At 36.7% G+C, this 13712-nt stretch overlaps 1 protein-coding gene across 1 annotated transcript; it reads right to left on the reverse strand.

Moving 5' to 3' along the window:
* Positions 1-3301: 3301 nt before the first annotated feature.
* On the reverse strand, positions 3302-7480 carry LOC145786628 (ubiquitin-conjugating enzyme E2 K-like). The gene is made up of 6 exons (XM_082598319.1): positions 7239-7480; positions 6845-6938; positions 5115-5256; positions 4632-4795; positions 4474-4541; positions 3302-4117 (listed from the first exon to the last, which is right to left on the reverse strand). The coding sequence occupies exons 1-6, from the start codon at positions 7293-7295 to the stop codon at positions 4043-4045; spliced, it is 600 nt and encodes a 199-aa protein (XP_082454445.1). The 5' UTR covers positions 7296-7480; the 3' UTR covers positions 3302-4042.
* Positions 7481-13712: the final 6232 nt, after the last annotated feature.

Genomic DNA, 13712 nt, shown 5'->3' on the forward strand with positions numbered 1-13712 from the left:
GTCTTTGAAGGACGCAAAAGAAGTACGGTTTGCTACTTCTGTCGTTAAGTCCATAAACTGTTCTGCAACATGGATGGAAAGTTGAGGCAGATCTTTTCCAACAAATGGATCAATTATCCAATCATTTTGGTTATTAAGTGTTAAAGATTCTCCATAGTAGGGCACAAAAATTTTGGCAAATTGTTTCAGGTGTCTAATTATCGTTTGCTTAATATCAACTTCATTGTCACAGATATATTGCGTTAGCTGAGGAAATATATCGTACTCATCTCTGGTGACATAACTTTTCCAGAATATGAGTTTTTTGTGTTAAGCAGAAACTTTTGCGGCGCGATCAATCACCGTAAAACCGTTGCCTTGCATAGATAAATTTAGAGAATTCACAGAGTCAAATATATCGGCAAGGTGAGCAACTTTTGCCTAGAAATCATCTTGCAAAAACTTCTCGGCTAATCTCACACAGTTCTGTTGCCTCAAGAAGATAGCAATCTCCTCTCGCAAATTACAAACTCGCTTCAGGACACGACCTCGTTACAACTATCGCACTTCTGTGTGCAACAGCAATGCCTGATAATAATCAGAATCCACAAAGACGAAAACAAATGCCGATTTAGTGGACTTGCTTTGATGAAGTTTACACATGCACTTCACAACATCATTCAACACTTCGTGCAGCTCTTGAGACAGCTTTTTTGCAGCAAAGGCCTCTCTGTGGAGAAAGCAGTAAGTCCATACAGCACTTGGGGCTTTGTCTTTGATGCGTTTTACCACACCAGCCTATGCGTGGTCCAACGTGTGGAAAAGTTTGTCATAGTTTGTCCGACATAGCGTTCGTGACATATAGTGCACGTTACAATATATATCCCGTAACTTTGTCAAGTTAATTTATGTTTAAGACTGAAATTTTTGTTGGGTTTACATTTAATAATAACAATAATAAAAGTAAAAATTGTTAAAACTTCATGCACTACGATCATGCTACAAAGCTTTCCGATGTCTCGACATGAAACGCTTCATGACTTGTGTTTATATTTTCCAGTTTTGTGATCGATCTCATCACGTTTTAAATTTTTTTTATTGTAATTTTTTTCGCCCAAGCTACAATTTGCCTGAAAAACAAGCGACCCAAAAAAATTATCAGGCGACCCAACTTTGGGTCGCGACCCATGAGTTGGGAACCACTGCTGTAGGCTATTCTAACATATCAAACACCATTGTTTCGCGGTTATCGGAAATTTGTGACTTTGAATTTGGAATTTTGCAAAAAGAAATCGTGGCATAGACACTTTCAGTTGATGCAGATGCAAATAGAACGCATTTTATGTACGATTCTTGTTTTAACCTCAATGGTGCATGGGAATAAACAGCCTTTTAGTTATCTCAGTCCGTTTTCAGAATCTCATCTATTGAGTAGCATACAATTTCAATCATATTTCATGCCAACAATTTTGTAATTTCAAAGCTGATCCTTTCTCACTGAAAAATTTAAGGCATTGCTACTTGGAGGTGGTGCCTGATTTGTCACATTTTGTAAATTTTTGCGATCGTTGCTGTCTGACTTAAATTTTCTAAAAATCAACTGACTTGTAATAATATGACAGCTTTTTGTTGCCTTGAGGAAGCAGTCAAACATGAGAAAAACTATACTAAAAAGCGTTCAAGCAGACTGTTAAAAAGTCTTTGTATGTAAGCCCTGTTACAAGTCTGAGTGAAATCTTATAGGTCAAATTGTCTTCGTTTTTCCAACCTTTGTGATGTTGAAACTCAATGTGTCACTTGGGAAAGAGAGCAAAAGATGTTAAAATATGATTTTTAAAAATTTTACTCAGTCAGCAATTACAATTACTCAGGCAAATATCTTAATTCATCTAAACAAAACAAAATTATTCGTGAAATGTTAATAATAAATGACTGAAATTCAATAAAACTGCACTGACCTGCGTACAAGCAACAACTGACGAACAAACACAAAAGGTGGTAGCAATCTGTCATAATTATGCGGGAGTGTGGTCATGAGACAAAATAGTGAGCGGACAACATAACATAAAATAAACGTTAGCTAATACAAATTCAACAAAAAAGATGCCCCTTTAGCGAATAATTGTTTGTTGAGCCTGGGGTTGTGCTGCTTTATTTGGAGTGCCTCATGAATTTTAGTTTCAAACTCTGATTGACAGTTGCGAATTATCTTGAATGAATCTAATGTAAATTTGATGTTGGAACAAATACTGCAGTCAGAAAGTTTTGCCGAAAACGTTTGAAATTACTCAGACAGCAACCAAAAGTTGGAAATATCTGGAAACGTGTTGCAGAATGTAGGCTAACAAATCAGGCCGTATAAGAGGGCTGCAAAATATTCATAGGCCAAATCTGGCATATAAATTTATCATGTTTTTTTGCTGTAACTTTTGCTGCATAAGTTTAAAATTATCCAAAAGATGTAAAAGATTGTCCAAACGTAAAATTTTACTTGCTGGCTAAACGTGTCCTCTTTTTGGGCTATGAAAATATGGTAGGCCTATGTAACCTACTATGATACAGAATTTTGTGTCGTATTATTTATTATTATTTTGAGGCAAAAATGAAAGATTATAATTAGACTAAAAGCGAATAATAGAAATTGTTATATTGCAAAATATGTAGTAGCTGACATGGCCTTAAAAGGGCACCATTGCCCCCCTATCCAGAGAAAAATTGAGGGCAGGGGGGCATTCGCCCCCCCTGCTTCCGGCGCCAGGACACAAAATCCCTTTCAGCCTATCCAGAAATGGCGACTGAAACTCAGCGAAACCAAAACTTGGCAGCAGTTTTCCATCTGCACAATCAGGAAGCTGATCGTTAGCTGAATATTCACAATAATGGAAAACCTCCGTCCTTCTGCCCTGAACCAAAATACCTTGGGGTGACATTAGACAGATCGCTCACGTGCCGCCACCATTTGGTGTCACTGCGCAAGAAACGCAGACGAACCAGATATCTCTGCTGCGAATTAGGCAGACAATAAATGGAATTTTGAATGAAAGTCAAACAACACCAGACCTTGTTGGCTGCGTAACCGAGTTGTCAAAACTTTGTCTCGGCAAAGACACTTAATGGCAAGCCATAATAAGAGGAGCAGCTGACTTGAAGACTACATGTCACTTAGCTGCGTTGGAAGATCGGATTCCAATTCTGTCAAGAATGAACTCCCACAGACAGTAAAATGTGTCATTTTTACATTGATTCAACGTTTGCGGATTTTGATGTCTGGTGTATAAGACAAAGTTGATACGGTTTTCATCAGTTTGCTTAACTTGTCACCTCTTGAGATCATGGATTTGGTAAATCCTGTTTTTATTACTTCGCTCAAAATAGTTACGACGTGTAGTCAGAATCTGGCGATAAAGACAGTAAGACACGACGCTTAAATCTCTTGCTTCGACAATAATTCCGATATTGGCGATCAGTCGCAAAAGCGACATTGTCATCAGGCAATTTTCATCAATTGACATTTCTATAAAGTGTGGAAATTTGACTGTTTACAGGATATAAAAAGAATATGCAGTTTTGCTTTGTAAATTCAGTCTCCCATAAACCGCTTTCGAGAATAGAAATTATTTAACCACGGACCATACGCAACGCTACATGGCCAATAATGTAAACAAAATCATTAATGGCACGGAAACAAAATTTATTGAATGTCCTTTATGAAATGTGCCAGCCAAGTGCATTGAAACATGTCAAGATGGTCGTTCAGTGCAGGTTAAACTAGAGCGGTTTGACAAACAGCAGCCGTGGCTATTTCGACTAAACTTTTCAGAAACGTACCGGTACAAAACTATTCGAAAATAAAAAAAAGTTTGCACATCAACTTCAAGTTTTGCTCAATAAACATCTTAAGTATATTTCGTTTTGCAGAGAGTTTAGTTGATAAAATGCAATCCTAGCATCGTTTATGCTTGATCAAGTGATGTTAAAAATATGCATCTCGTCAAACACGAAAACACCTTGAACGTAAGCGCTTGCTTGAAGTATTTCCAAAAATGGCGAACTGGAGTGGAAGTTACGAGCTAGTGAGATGCTGTATCGCGCTTTCTAAATGCCATGAATGTGCCGACAATGCTTGCAGAGAAATATCCTGCAAAAACATATCCATTCAATGCACCGCGATATCAGGTCAGTTAAAAGCGAGAAAGATTTGTTAAAACCCGTATGACTTCAAACAAGTTGAACAAAAGATAGCAGAAAGCCTATATACGATCGGTCCTTGGTGGGAGGTTACATTTTTCTAGTCGACACGAATTTTAACTGCAAGTGCAAAATGAATTCAAACAAAACGCAAATTAAAGTTAAAGACAAGGTAAAGTAGCCTATTCAACTAGCAAAAGTTTTTTTAGACCATTTCAACGTCATTAGATGATGAAAGCTACAAAAAGGAAAAAATAAACAGATATTAAACTTGAAATTGTGCTACGTAAGCTACTTTCCACTCACTCTATAAAATCCCATTTCCGAAGCTTTCCGTAGTTTAGCATCGCAATCGTTATCACGTGGCCCAGGAGCTAAATTAAACATTTCATCTGTGAGGCCAATGAAAAAGGATAATGTATCAGTACAATTGAACACAACAACTCCATAGTACTCTAGGTTACCATTTGCATAGTGTTGTGCCCAAAATCTTGCAGTCTTGGTAAAAGTTCTTCTGTTGTCTTTGTATTGGCGAGCAACCACAGCGTCTTGTGGATCATCTGGTTCGGCGGCGGATAACAATGCTTGCAAAGACAACAGGACGGTTCGCAGCGTTAATGCAGCAGCCCTGGACCACATAAACGTAGTTAGGTCCAAACTGGCTACAGTAACGTTTCTTTAAACACAGTTTAGTTAGTGGGGTGCTTTTCATTCCAACCACATATGGCTGTTTTAGTCGCATCTGAACATTTCAATTGTGCGATATCACAACAATCGAACTAAACTCAAGTACCGGTAATTAAAGCAATTTTTTATGATGAATATGGATCCAATCTCTCCAGTAGCATACGTTGTGACAACGAGACAGCCTCTGCTGTTTTCAGTTTAAAGTTCAAGGTGGTATAAGTAGAACAACAAGGTATGGTCCAGCAAACAAAGTAACTCACCATTGGTCTTTTAATATATCGAGGCAAATCGCTCCGGTGACGGAGCTGATATTAGGATGCCATATCTTAGTTTCAAAGTTCACTTTAGGGGGATTAAAGGGATACGTTTCCGGTATTTTAATATTTAACTTAAAGATTCCACCTGCAATATAGAGTAGCTTAATCAGGTGTACTTTTGGACACAGAGTCCTTCAAAGGGTTCGGAAACTTGAATAAAACATTGTGTATTATTTTAATATAGTGCTACCGCTTTCTTTGATAAATTTAGTAAGATTTTCGCTATTTTTCTTCCAGAGGGAGGTGTGCTGCTTGTTTAGGTTTGTTGTTTGAGGGCCCAGATATCTCATTGAGCCGAGGTCCAAAATATCCTTTCAACGACCTCAGCAATATTTCACAGTGATAAAATGTTTCCCACACTACAGAATTACACAAGTTTTCAAGAACCACAAACTACTGCACTGTAAATGCCTGCTTAGTTCTACCACATACATTAATTCTCTCCATTTTGCAGTTACTTAAAAAGTTAATAAAGCTTTTCGGCATATGCGACCGCCTTTAGAACAGACAGAGCAATAGAGAATAGCTAAGAGAATCCATCCAACCCTTAATAAACACTAAACAGCCACCATAAACCTGCATTCAGGCTAAAGCGAATTTGACTGCACCTTTGGACTGTGATTTTTTATTTTATGAATGATAGTTGCAAAAAAACTATGCAACAAAAATGCTTTTAATGCAAGTTACAAAGCTCTGCTAGACTGGAACAACAAATATACATCAGTATCTTGTCGGGTCGTAGTAAACACCATGAGTCTAGAATGAAAACTTAGTGATAGTTTATTTAATAAACTGGGATTATTTTTAAACATGTCTGAAAGTTTCATTGGAGCCTTTTAACTAAGTAACGACTTGCTGCAGTATGTTCCGCACCAGTAAAAAATGTTCCAATTAACACACAATCTATACATACAGCCATAGGCGCCAACTTTTATTTTTGAACGGGTTGGCGGATAGCACAATATGGCAACCTAAAAACTTTCAAACTGCATGTTTTTGTTTGATTTTTACTAAGCGTGTTTCGTAGATGCAATTGTCTTTTCACACCTGATTTGTAGCTCGATAATTTACAAAGCAACTTTAAAACAAAGCACAGGAGGTATGTCGTGAATTTTATTGTTACGTTGCTGCTCTGACACTTAGCATGTGGCAAAGTATTTTTGCGAACAGCAGCTCTGTCAATCCAACTGTTAATTAACTGGTCAAGTTGTAACGGTGAAGCTTCAGCTTGATAAACATTTAAAATTAGGACGTGGTTCAATCGCTGTTGCGTCATGGTAGATCGCAAGTAGGTTTTTATGCGCCTGAGTGCATTAAACGATCGCTCCGCCTCGCAGGTGGTGGAAGGCAACGATAAGTATATTTTCACAATGCAGGCCACGTTTGAAAGCATTAATGAAATTGTTTCATTGCTTGCAAATAGATCAAGCAGATCAAAAGATCGTAGCTTGTGACAAAAACAATCATTTTCTTCGCAATACTGTATTGGTTCACCTCTTGCTTTACGTTGACTTGAAGCGAAAACCAATGATCAAAAAAAGATTTAAACGTCCGTTCATTATTTGCAGTAAGTAATGTAACCTAAACGGGGTGGCTGCCACCCCGCCACAGCGGTTACGGGGTGGCGTGGCCACCCCGTAACCCCGTAAGTCGGCGCCAGTGCATACAGCTACCTTGGTATGGAGTTCCTGAAGGTCCCACAATTTCTCCTATTAAGCTTGTGAACTCATCATTTCTTAATTTTATTTTTATATTCTGTCCAGAGCTCTGTAAAGAAGAAAAGGTGGAATGAAAATTAGTCTCGTTCCAGCCCAATAAAAAACTTTCTACAATGTGAACTGGGAGTGGTGTGTGACCTTTATTGCTGAGGAGCCAAATACACTAAACTGAAGACAGTATGTGCATGTATTGCTTTCATCTATGAGTAGTTTGTATGAATGAAACTTGTTTTATATATTTAACAATTCATAAAATCATGCCACAGCAGTCAGCAGAAAACGATACAAGATTTTCTGCACTGTAGCCTGCACCAAAGACACAACGAAAAATGAGACCGCAAAAGCTCACCTCAGCTTTAATGTCTTTCAGTTCTCGTTGGATTCGTGTAGCTGCAATGCTGCCCATAATTGATAAGCTACACTGTCAGTGCATTGATATGACTGTAGTTGCTTTAAGGTTAGGACTTTGCAAAAAATGACTTCAAAGTAAAGGTAAGTGACAGACTGAAGATGAAACCAGCCTTCATATGAATTCCATCAACTTAAAAAGTTGTTTACAAATGAAAACAAAGAGAATTCATTCAAACGTTAATCTCTAAAAGTATAAATATAAACGGTTGAACAACATAGGACAGAAACAGCAAATGTAAAAGTTAGGCCTGTGCAGCAAACCGCTCACTAAACTTTTTACACGGAGTGCAGAATGATTGAAACTTATTTTATACTACAGTATATTATAATTCATACAGTTATACACAAATAGTATTTCTTGAAATTAGCCACTGTTAAGATATATTTGTACTAAATAAGATGATTTTCCTAACAATAATTGTAAAATGGTTAACAGATTTCACAAATAAAATTAGTAACAATTTTTCAATCAGCACAATTGCCTAATCACTAAATGCAACATGTTGTCACAGATAAACAGGCTTTAAAAACTACAGTGCATGCATGTTCTACATGCAATGCATGTTCTAAAACAGTGCTAAAGAAATTCATCATTTCACATCGCAACGATTGCAACAATGTTTGGTATTGTATAAACATATACGGGTCATTCCATTATATTTCAGGTCATGAAAAAACCAATACTCTTGGAAATGTTTCATACTTTGGCAGTAAGTTCACAATCATTAACTGAGCACACCAAAAAAATTTTTTTTGAAATTGACCAAGTGGTATAGAAGTTGTGGGGGTTTGAAATTCACCACCTGACCGGGGCATCGTGCCCCCCCAAATTCAAATTTTGCTAATATCTTGTAATTTATAGCTAAAAAAAACAACCAAAATATGTAGAATACCATTTTTGGGGGCAAGGAATCTGAATTTCCAGTCAAAATTGGTAAAAATATATCATTTATAGATGAAAACAACATTTCAAAAATTTTGAGGGGGATAACTTTGGGGGGTGCTTTGGCCATGTAGCCATGACCAAATTCAAAATTTTTTTTTCTGAAATTATTTACCTGTTTATGTTATGTCTTTATGATGAATTATTTTAGTTGTTCCATGTGTTTTTTGAGAGGGACTGCAGTTTAAAACTGATACTCAGTTTAGCAAAATTCCAATTTTTTTGACATGAAGTTTTGGCATTTTTGAAACAGCAAATTGTAATGTCTGTCATCTGACAGTGATTTGTTTCAATCCATATGATCAAAAAAGTTAAAAGTATAATTAACTCCCATAGGCACACTGGTACAGCTTAGAAATTATTGAGTGAGCATCAAGTAATAAAAAATACACCAAATTGCACATCAGTCTAGTTAAAAAGTTTTTCAAGTTTGTTCAGTTCTTGCGAGCTAAAAGTGTAACTTCTACCATTGGATGTAGAAGGTGGAGTTAGTTTCAAAAGTGCAGAAGTGGGTGACATCCAGCATATATCGTCTTTTCCAAACCAAACTGGTAAACTCCTTTCCTGCTGAATAATAAAAACATCATAGCCAGGCAGTTTTCTACTTCAATGAAAAGTTAGTTCAGAAATGATAAGGGTGCAGGCAGGTGCTGGTTTGATAAGAAACGGTAGTAAAATCTTGATCAGACTAGCTGTGTGATATCAGCTGAATAATAAAACATTGGTAGTTTGACACATAAAACAATTCTTAAAAAAATAGACCATAATATGGCTGAACCCTGCAAATATTGTGACAAAGCATCAGTTATGTTTCAATTATTTTCATTTTTTTGATATGTATGGGTTGATATTTTCTAAGTTGAATATTTTGGTTTATGCAACACTTACATCAATCAAATTTCGTGAAAATATTATTCTTCAATTGCTTTGTTTGAAAAAAAATTTTTTTTTTGGGATCTTTTTCTCAGCGCTTCGAAATATTCCCCCAAACTTAGCGTATCAAAAATAAATTAAGAAAAACTTTAAACCTAAATTACCATTTGAAATGTTCATCTTAGCATATTTTTAATTGCAATTTAAATTAGGGGCGGATCTACCGGGTGGGCCTGATTGGTACAGGCCCACCCAGATTGACAGTGGGCCCACCCAAAATCAGATTTATGAAAAAAAACATTAATGTTTAATACTAGAACAACCAAGTGGCACTGAATTGTCTGCGGCATCACTATTTCGCTGCATTTGTAAGAGATATTCGGTAACACTAAGTTTTTGTGTGCTGGGCCGCCGTGGCATTATTGGTGAAGGCCCACCAAGATATTTCTTAGGCCTATCCATAAATTACGTTCTGAGTCCGCCACTGATTTAAATGAGTTCCTTGGATCTTAAATTGGTAAAATGCATGTTTTCAGTGCGAAAATCGTTCAAGGTAAAGAGTTATTGTCAAAAAATGAAGGCCCAAAATGAAAAAATAGCTGTGCTCAGCTTCCAAAATCCTACTAGTGGCCGAAAATTTAAAGTGCTCTATCTCGGCCCCCAATGAAGATACTTCAAAAAATTTTTTGGCTCCTTTCATCATTTTTTAGTATGTACAAAATATATCAAAATAAGCAAAATCTGTGACTAGTGGTTACAAAATTTGAAAAAATCTGATGATTATAAATGGAATGCCCCACTGTACAATGTTAAAAAAGCATTTAAAATTTGCAAAATTTTAGAAAGAATTTTGACCGCCAGTTCAGGCAAGGAACAATATGGAACAACAAAATTGGAGTGTGTTTATCAAAATATAAGTCCAACTTAACATCCCCCCAAAAAAAATGTTTTTTTTTCTTCGGCTACATGGGCAAATTTCTCCCCAAAATATACACCTCAAAAAATATTTACAATCAAATTACTCCAAAACTACATGTTTTTCTTATATTCTGTTTGCAAATTTGGATTCCTCATCCTCCAAAATGGTATTCTACATATTTTCATCAACTTCCTAGCTTCAGTATAACAGATATTGGGGCATTTTTACTTTTTGGATCTGAAATACTGCCACCGTGCGGTTAAAATTGAAAATGGTGTAACTTTAAAACCCCTCGACCAATTTCGAAAAAATTTTTTTGTTGAGCTCAGTGGGTTGCCATCTCTCACATGTGTCAAAATCAACCAAATCGGAGAGTATGGGTGGCATTTCCTCTAATTTTGACCTGAAATATAATGGAATGACCCATACATATAATAACAGTAATATGGGGCTTGAAACATGTACCGGGTATATTAGGGTGTTTCAAAAAAAATTATTTTGGATTTCGGGTATGCATACCCTCTCATTTCGTGAGGCTTGGTGAGAAAATAAGTTTCCCAAACTTTTAGCTTGATTGGATATCATTAACAGACCTCTCAAAGGACATTGATATTGCATGGAATAACCCTATGCTTATGCATTGGCGTTTGTCCCACGCCTATTATTGCATACAAATATGACCATAACCAAAACCAAATTGGCAAAACCAAAATGAAGAAGGGCAACTCAAAAGACCAGTGCAGTGGGTTACCCTATATGCGTACTGCACTGCAATGAGCTCCCTCTACGAGATATATTTACAAACTCAGGTGGGACAGCAAACAGCCATTCATCTTTTTCTGGAACCATTGGAAAGGAATTGGGAGGCAGCGATTGTGAATGTAAAGTTGTTCAATTCAAATCAATCCCCAATTCCAAATTTCCTGCGTTGCCCAACAGTGTGATCGATAACCTTAGTTCTGACCAGTATTATGGCTACAGAATGTGTTGGGCTGTTATGCTTGGGCATGTTGATGAAGACTTAGAGCAGAGAGCAGCAGTCCAACAAATCCGTTCCTTACGTTCATAAGCACAGGAAAAGCAAAGCAAGAATTATGTTGGTTCCTCACAACAAGCTGAAGATGGAAATCAAAAGCTGAGAAAGGAAATTTCACCAGCTGTGCCACCTGTAATACACAGATTTCTTGTGCCACAGCTTAATAGCAAAATCATGGTCACCAACTTGTGAAGATTGACACAGTTCATAAGTCTGAGCCATCTATCAATCATGAGATCGCTAACCAGATCAACAACTTGACAATGTCATCGACTAACCTATGCGGCTGGATTATCCTTGCCACATTCAAGAGGTGGAGCGTCATGTCAACCTTGTGACTGAAGCAAGCTTATGCTGTAGGTTTTGGAAGAAGGGATGGGCTGATTCGTCAGAAGGTGCAATCTCGTAAATTTATGAAAGAATTTAACAGCAAGAAGCAATTCCCACTAGATTGACATGTTCACCTTTTTGTGCTGGTAGCTGAAGTCTCAATGTAGTCCCGGTAGGCTAGCCCGAGCACATGCAGCAGTATGAATCATATCAATCTGTGTGCTGGTATTTCCTTGACAATGATTTCATGACAGATCACAGTCTACCCATCACCAATTACAGTATATGTCATGTTATTATGCACCTTCACTTTGAACAGGTGCCCAGTAGTAACCTCCATATTGTGCAGCAGTGCAGTAAACTTGTTACTTGCTACTGTGTGTGTACATGACATGAGCACTATATTGTATTACCAGTCACACTACTGTACCGTTTGACAAATGACCATGGTTGCCACTCAGGGATGCCACTGCCAACATACTCTCGATTAATCCTTGTGTTCTCTACGTCATGTATACCGTATATTATGCATACTATGCTGTATATTTATTGCAAATACAATAAGCGAAAGTATCCAAGTCATCTGTAACCTGCATATGTAGTACAGCATGTGCATTTTCCCATTATCTTGTGCTTGCGCTACCGTTTTTGACCAAAACATGGTCAAATATACGTTTTTGTCATAATTTTTTTTCTAGTGAAATTAAGGCAAAAAGTCTTCTTAGAGCAGATAGAAACATTTTGATTCTGCATCATTTGATACCAAACTCGTGCTTCTAGCACCAGCAGTTCCAAATTTACAGCCGATTTGAGAATTTTGGGGGTATTTCCCCATAAAATGGGGGGTAGCACGGCCAATAGGGGGTGCAACTCCTCGAAACCAGTTTTGCTATTGTTTTTTTCCAATTTGTCAAGGATCAAGACCACCTTTTTTTTAAATTATAAAAAAAAGTTTTTTTCACTCCACCCTAGCCACTGTCCCCATAATGCTAAAATTATCAAGTCCTTGAGAGGTCAGTAAATGACCTCCAATCAGGCTAAAACCTTTACAGTTCTTTTTTTCTCCCTCAACCTCACAAAATGAGGGGGTATGCATCATCAAAATCCAAAATTATTTTTTTTGCATACAATCATGAAACACCCTAGGGTATATCATATGATGAATAAAATAAAATGGAGAATAGGAGTGAAGGCAATTGCTGCAAGGAAAGAATCGGCCACCTCAACTAGTGGGGACAAAACTAAATTTGAATGATGTTAATGATCTTTATCATACTGACGAGTAAGCCATTTCAGCTACAATGCCATGGTACTCTGACAGAAACTTCCGGTTGCTTTGTCTCTGTTCATATAACAAGTCTGTTATATTAACTTTTATATACAACATACACTTTACAATAAACAGGAAAGCTTTTGTCTACAGTATTTTGTCACATGCAGGAAAGAAAAGGCCTGAAAAAATCACGTATTAAAAAATAAATAAAAAAATAGGCTACCGGTACTAGAAAAAGCAATGTCAGAAAAAGTATCTATAATAATATATATACATATACATTATACAGTATCACATCACATGTGAATACAAAAGAAAAATGACTATATACTTATAAATTACTGCAATTTATCAGTTTACTTACAATTTGTCGCTTTAGGGTAAGTCTTTGTCAACTTGACCAGAAAAAAGGGAAAATGTAACCCATGGTGTCAGATTTTGATGAAACTTAGACACTTTGCAGAGCAAGTCATTCTGAGAAAAATGATACCAATCTCAGAAAAATCGGCTCAGCGGTTTTCGGGATATGGCCATTTGAAAATGAGGTGTTTTTGCGTTCGCTCAAGCATGAAATTAGTGAAAAGTTGGTACAACAAATTTTAAACGTAAATAAAACATACACCATTAATGTTACAAACTTCAAATTTTGTGAGAACTTAAGTTTGGTTGAAGTCAACACATTTACAAACTTTCAACAATTTTGGTCATGGTTGAATGATTTTGAAGACAAGTTAATATTGTTGTGGAATTGAAATCAATCAACCGTGACGTAACTTCCAAGCACTATACTGAAAAAGGCCCCTCGTCAATTTTTTCGAGTAATACATCATATGAAAGGTCTTAACTTCCCCTATACAGTGAAACAAAGATATCTTTGTGTATTTGAGAAAATCTAGGTGTAGTAAGTCGAAATGTACCATACACACAAAGTGGCTAAATTGATTGTTTTTATAATTGTTCAACAGTGCTTTGCTTCCCTTTTTTCCAATTATGCACAAAATATATACATTAGTAGACATAATAGGTAAGTTGAAAGCT

The sequence above is a fragment of the Aplidium turbinatum genome, chromosome 17 (genome assembly GCF_918807975.1).
Source record: "Aplidium turbinatum chromosome 17, kaAplTurb1.1, whole genome shotgun sequence".
NCBI lineage: Eukaryota > Metazoa > Chordata > Ascidiacea > Aplousobranchia > Polyclinidae > Aplidium > Aplidium turbinatum.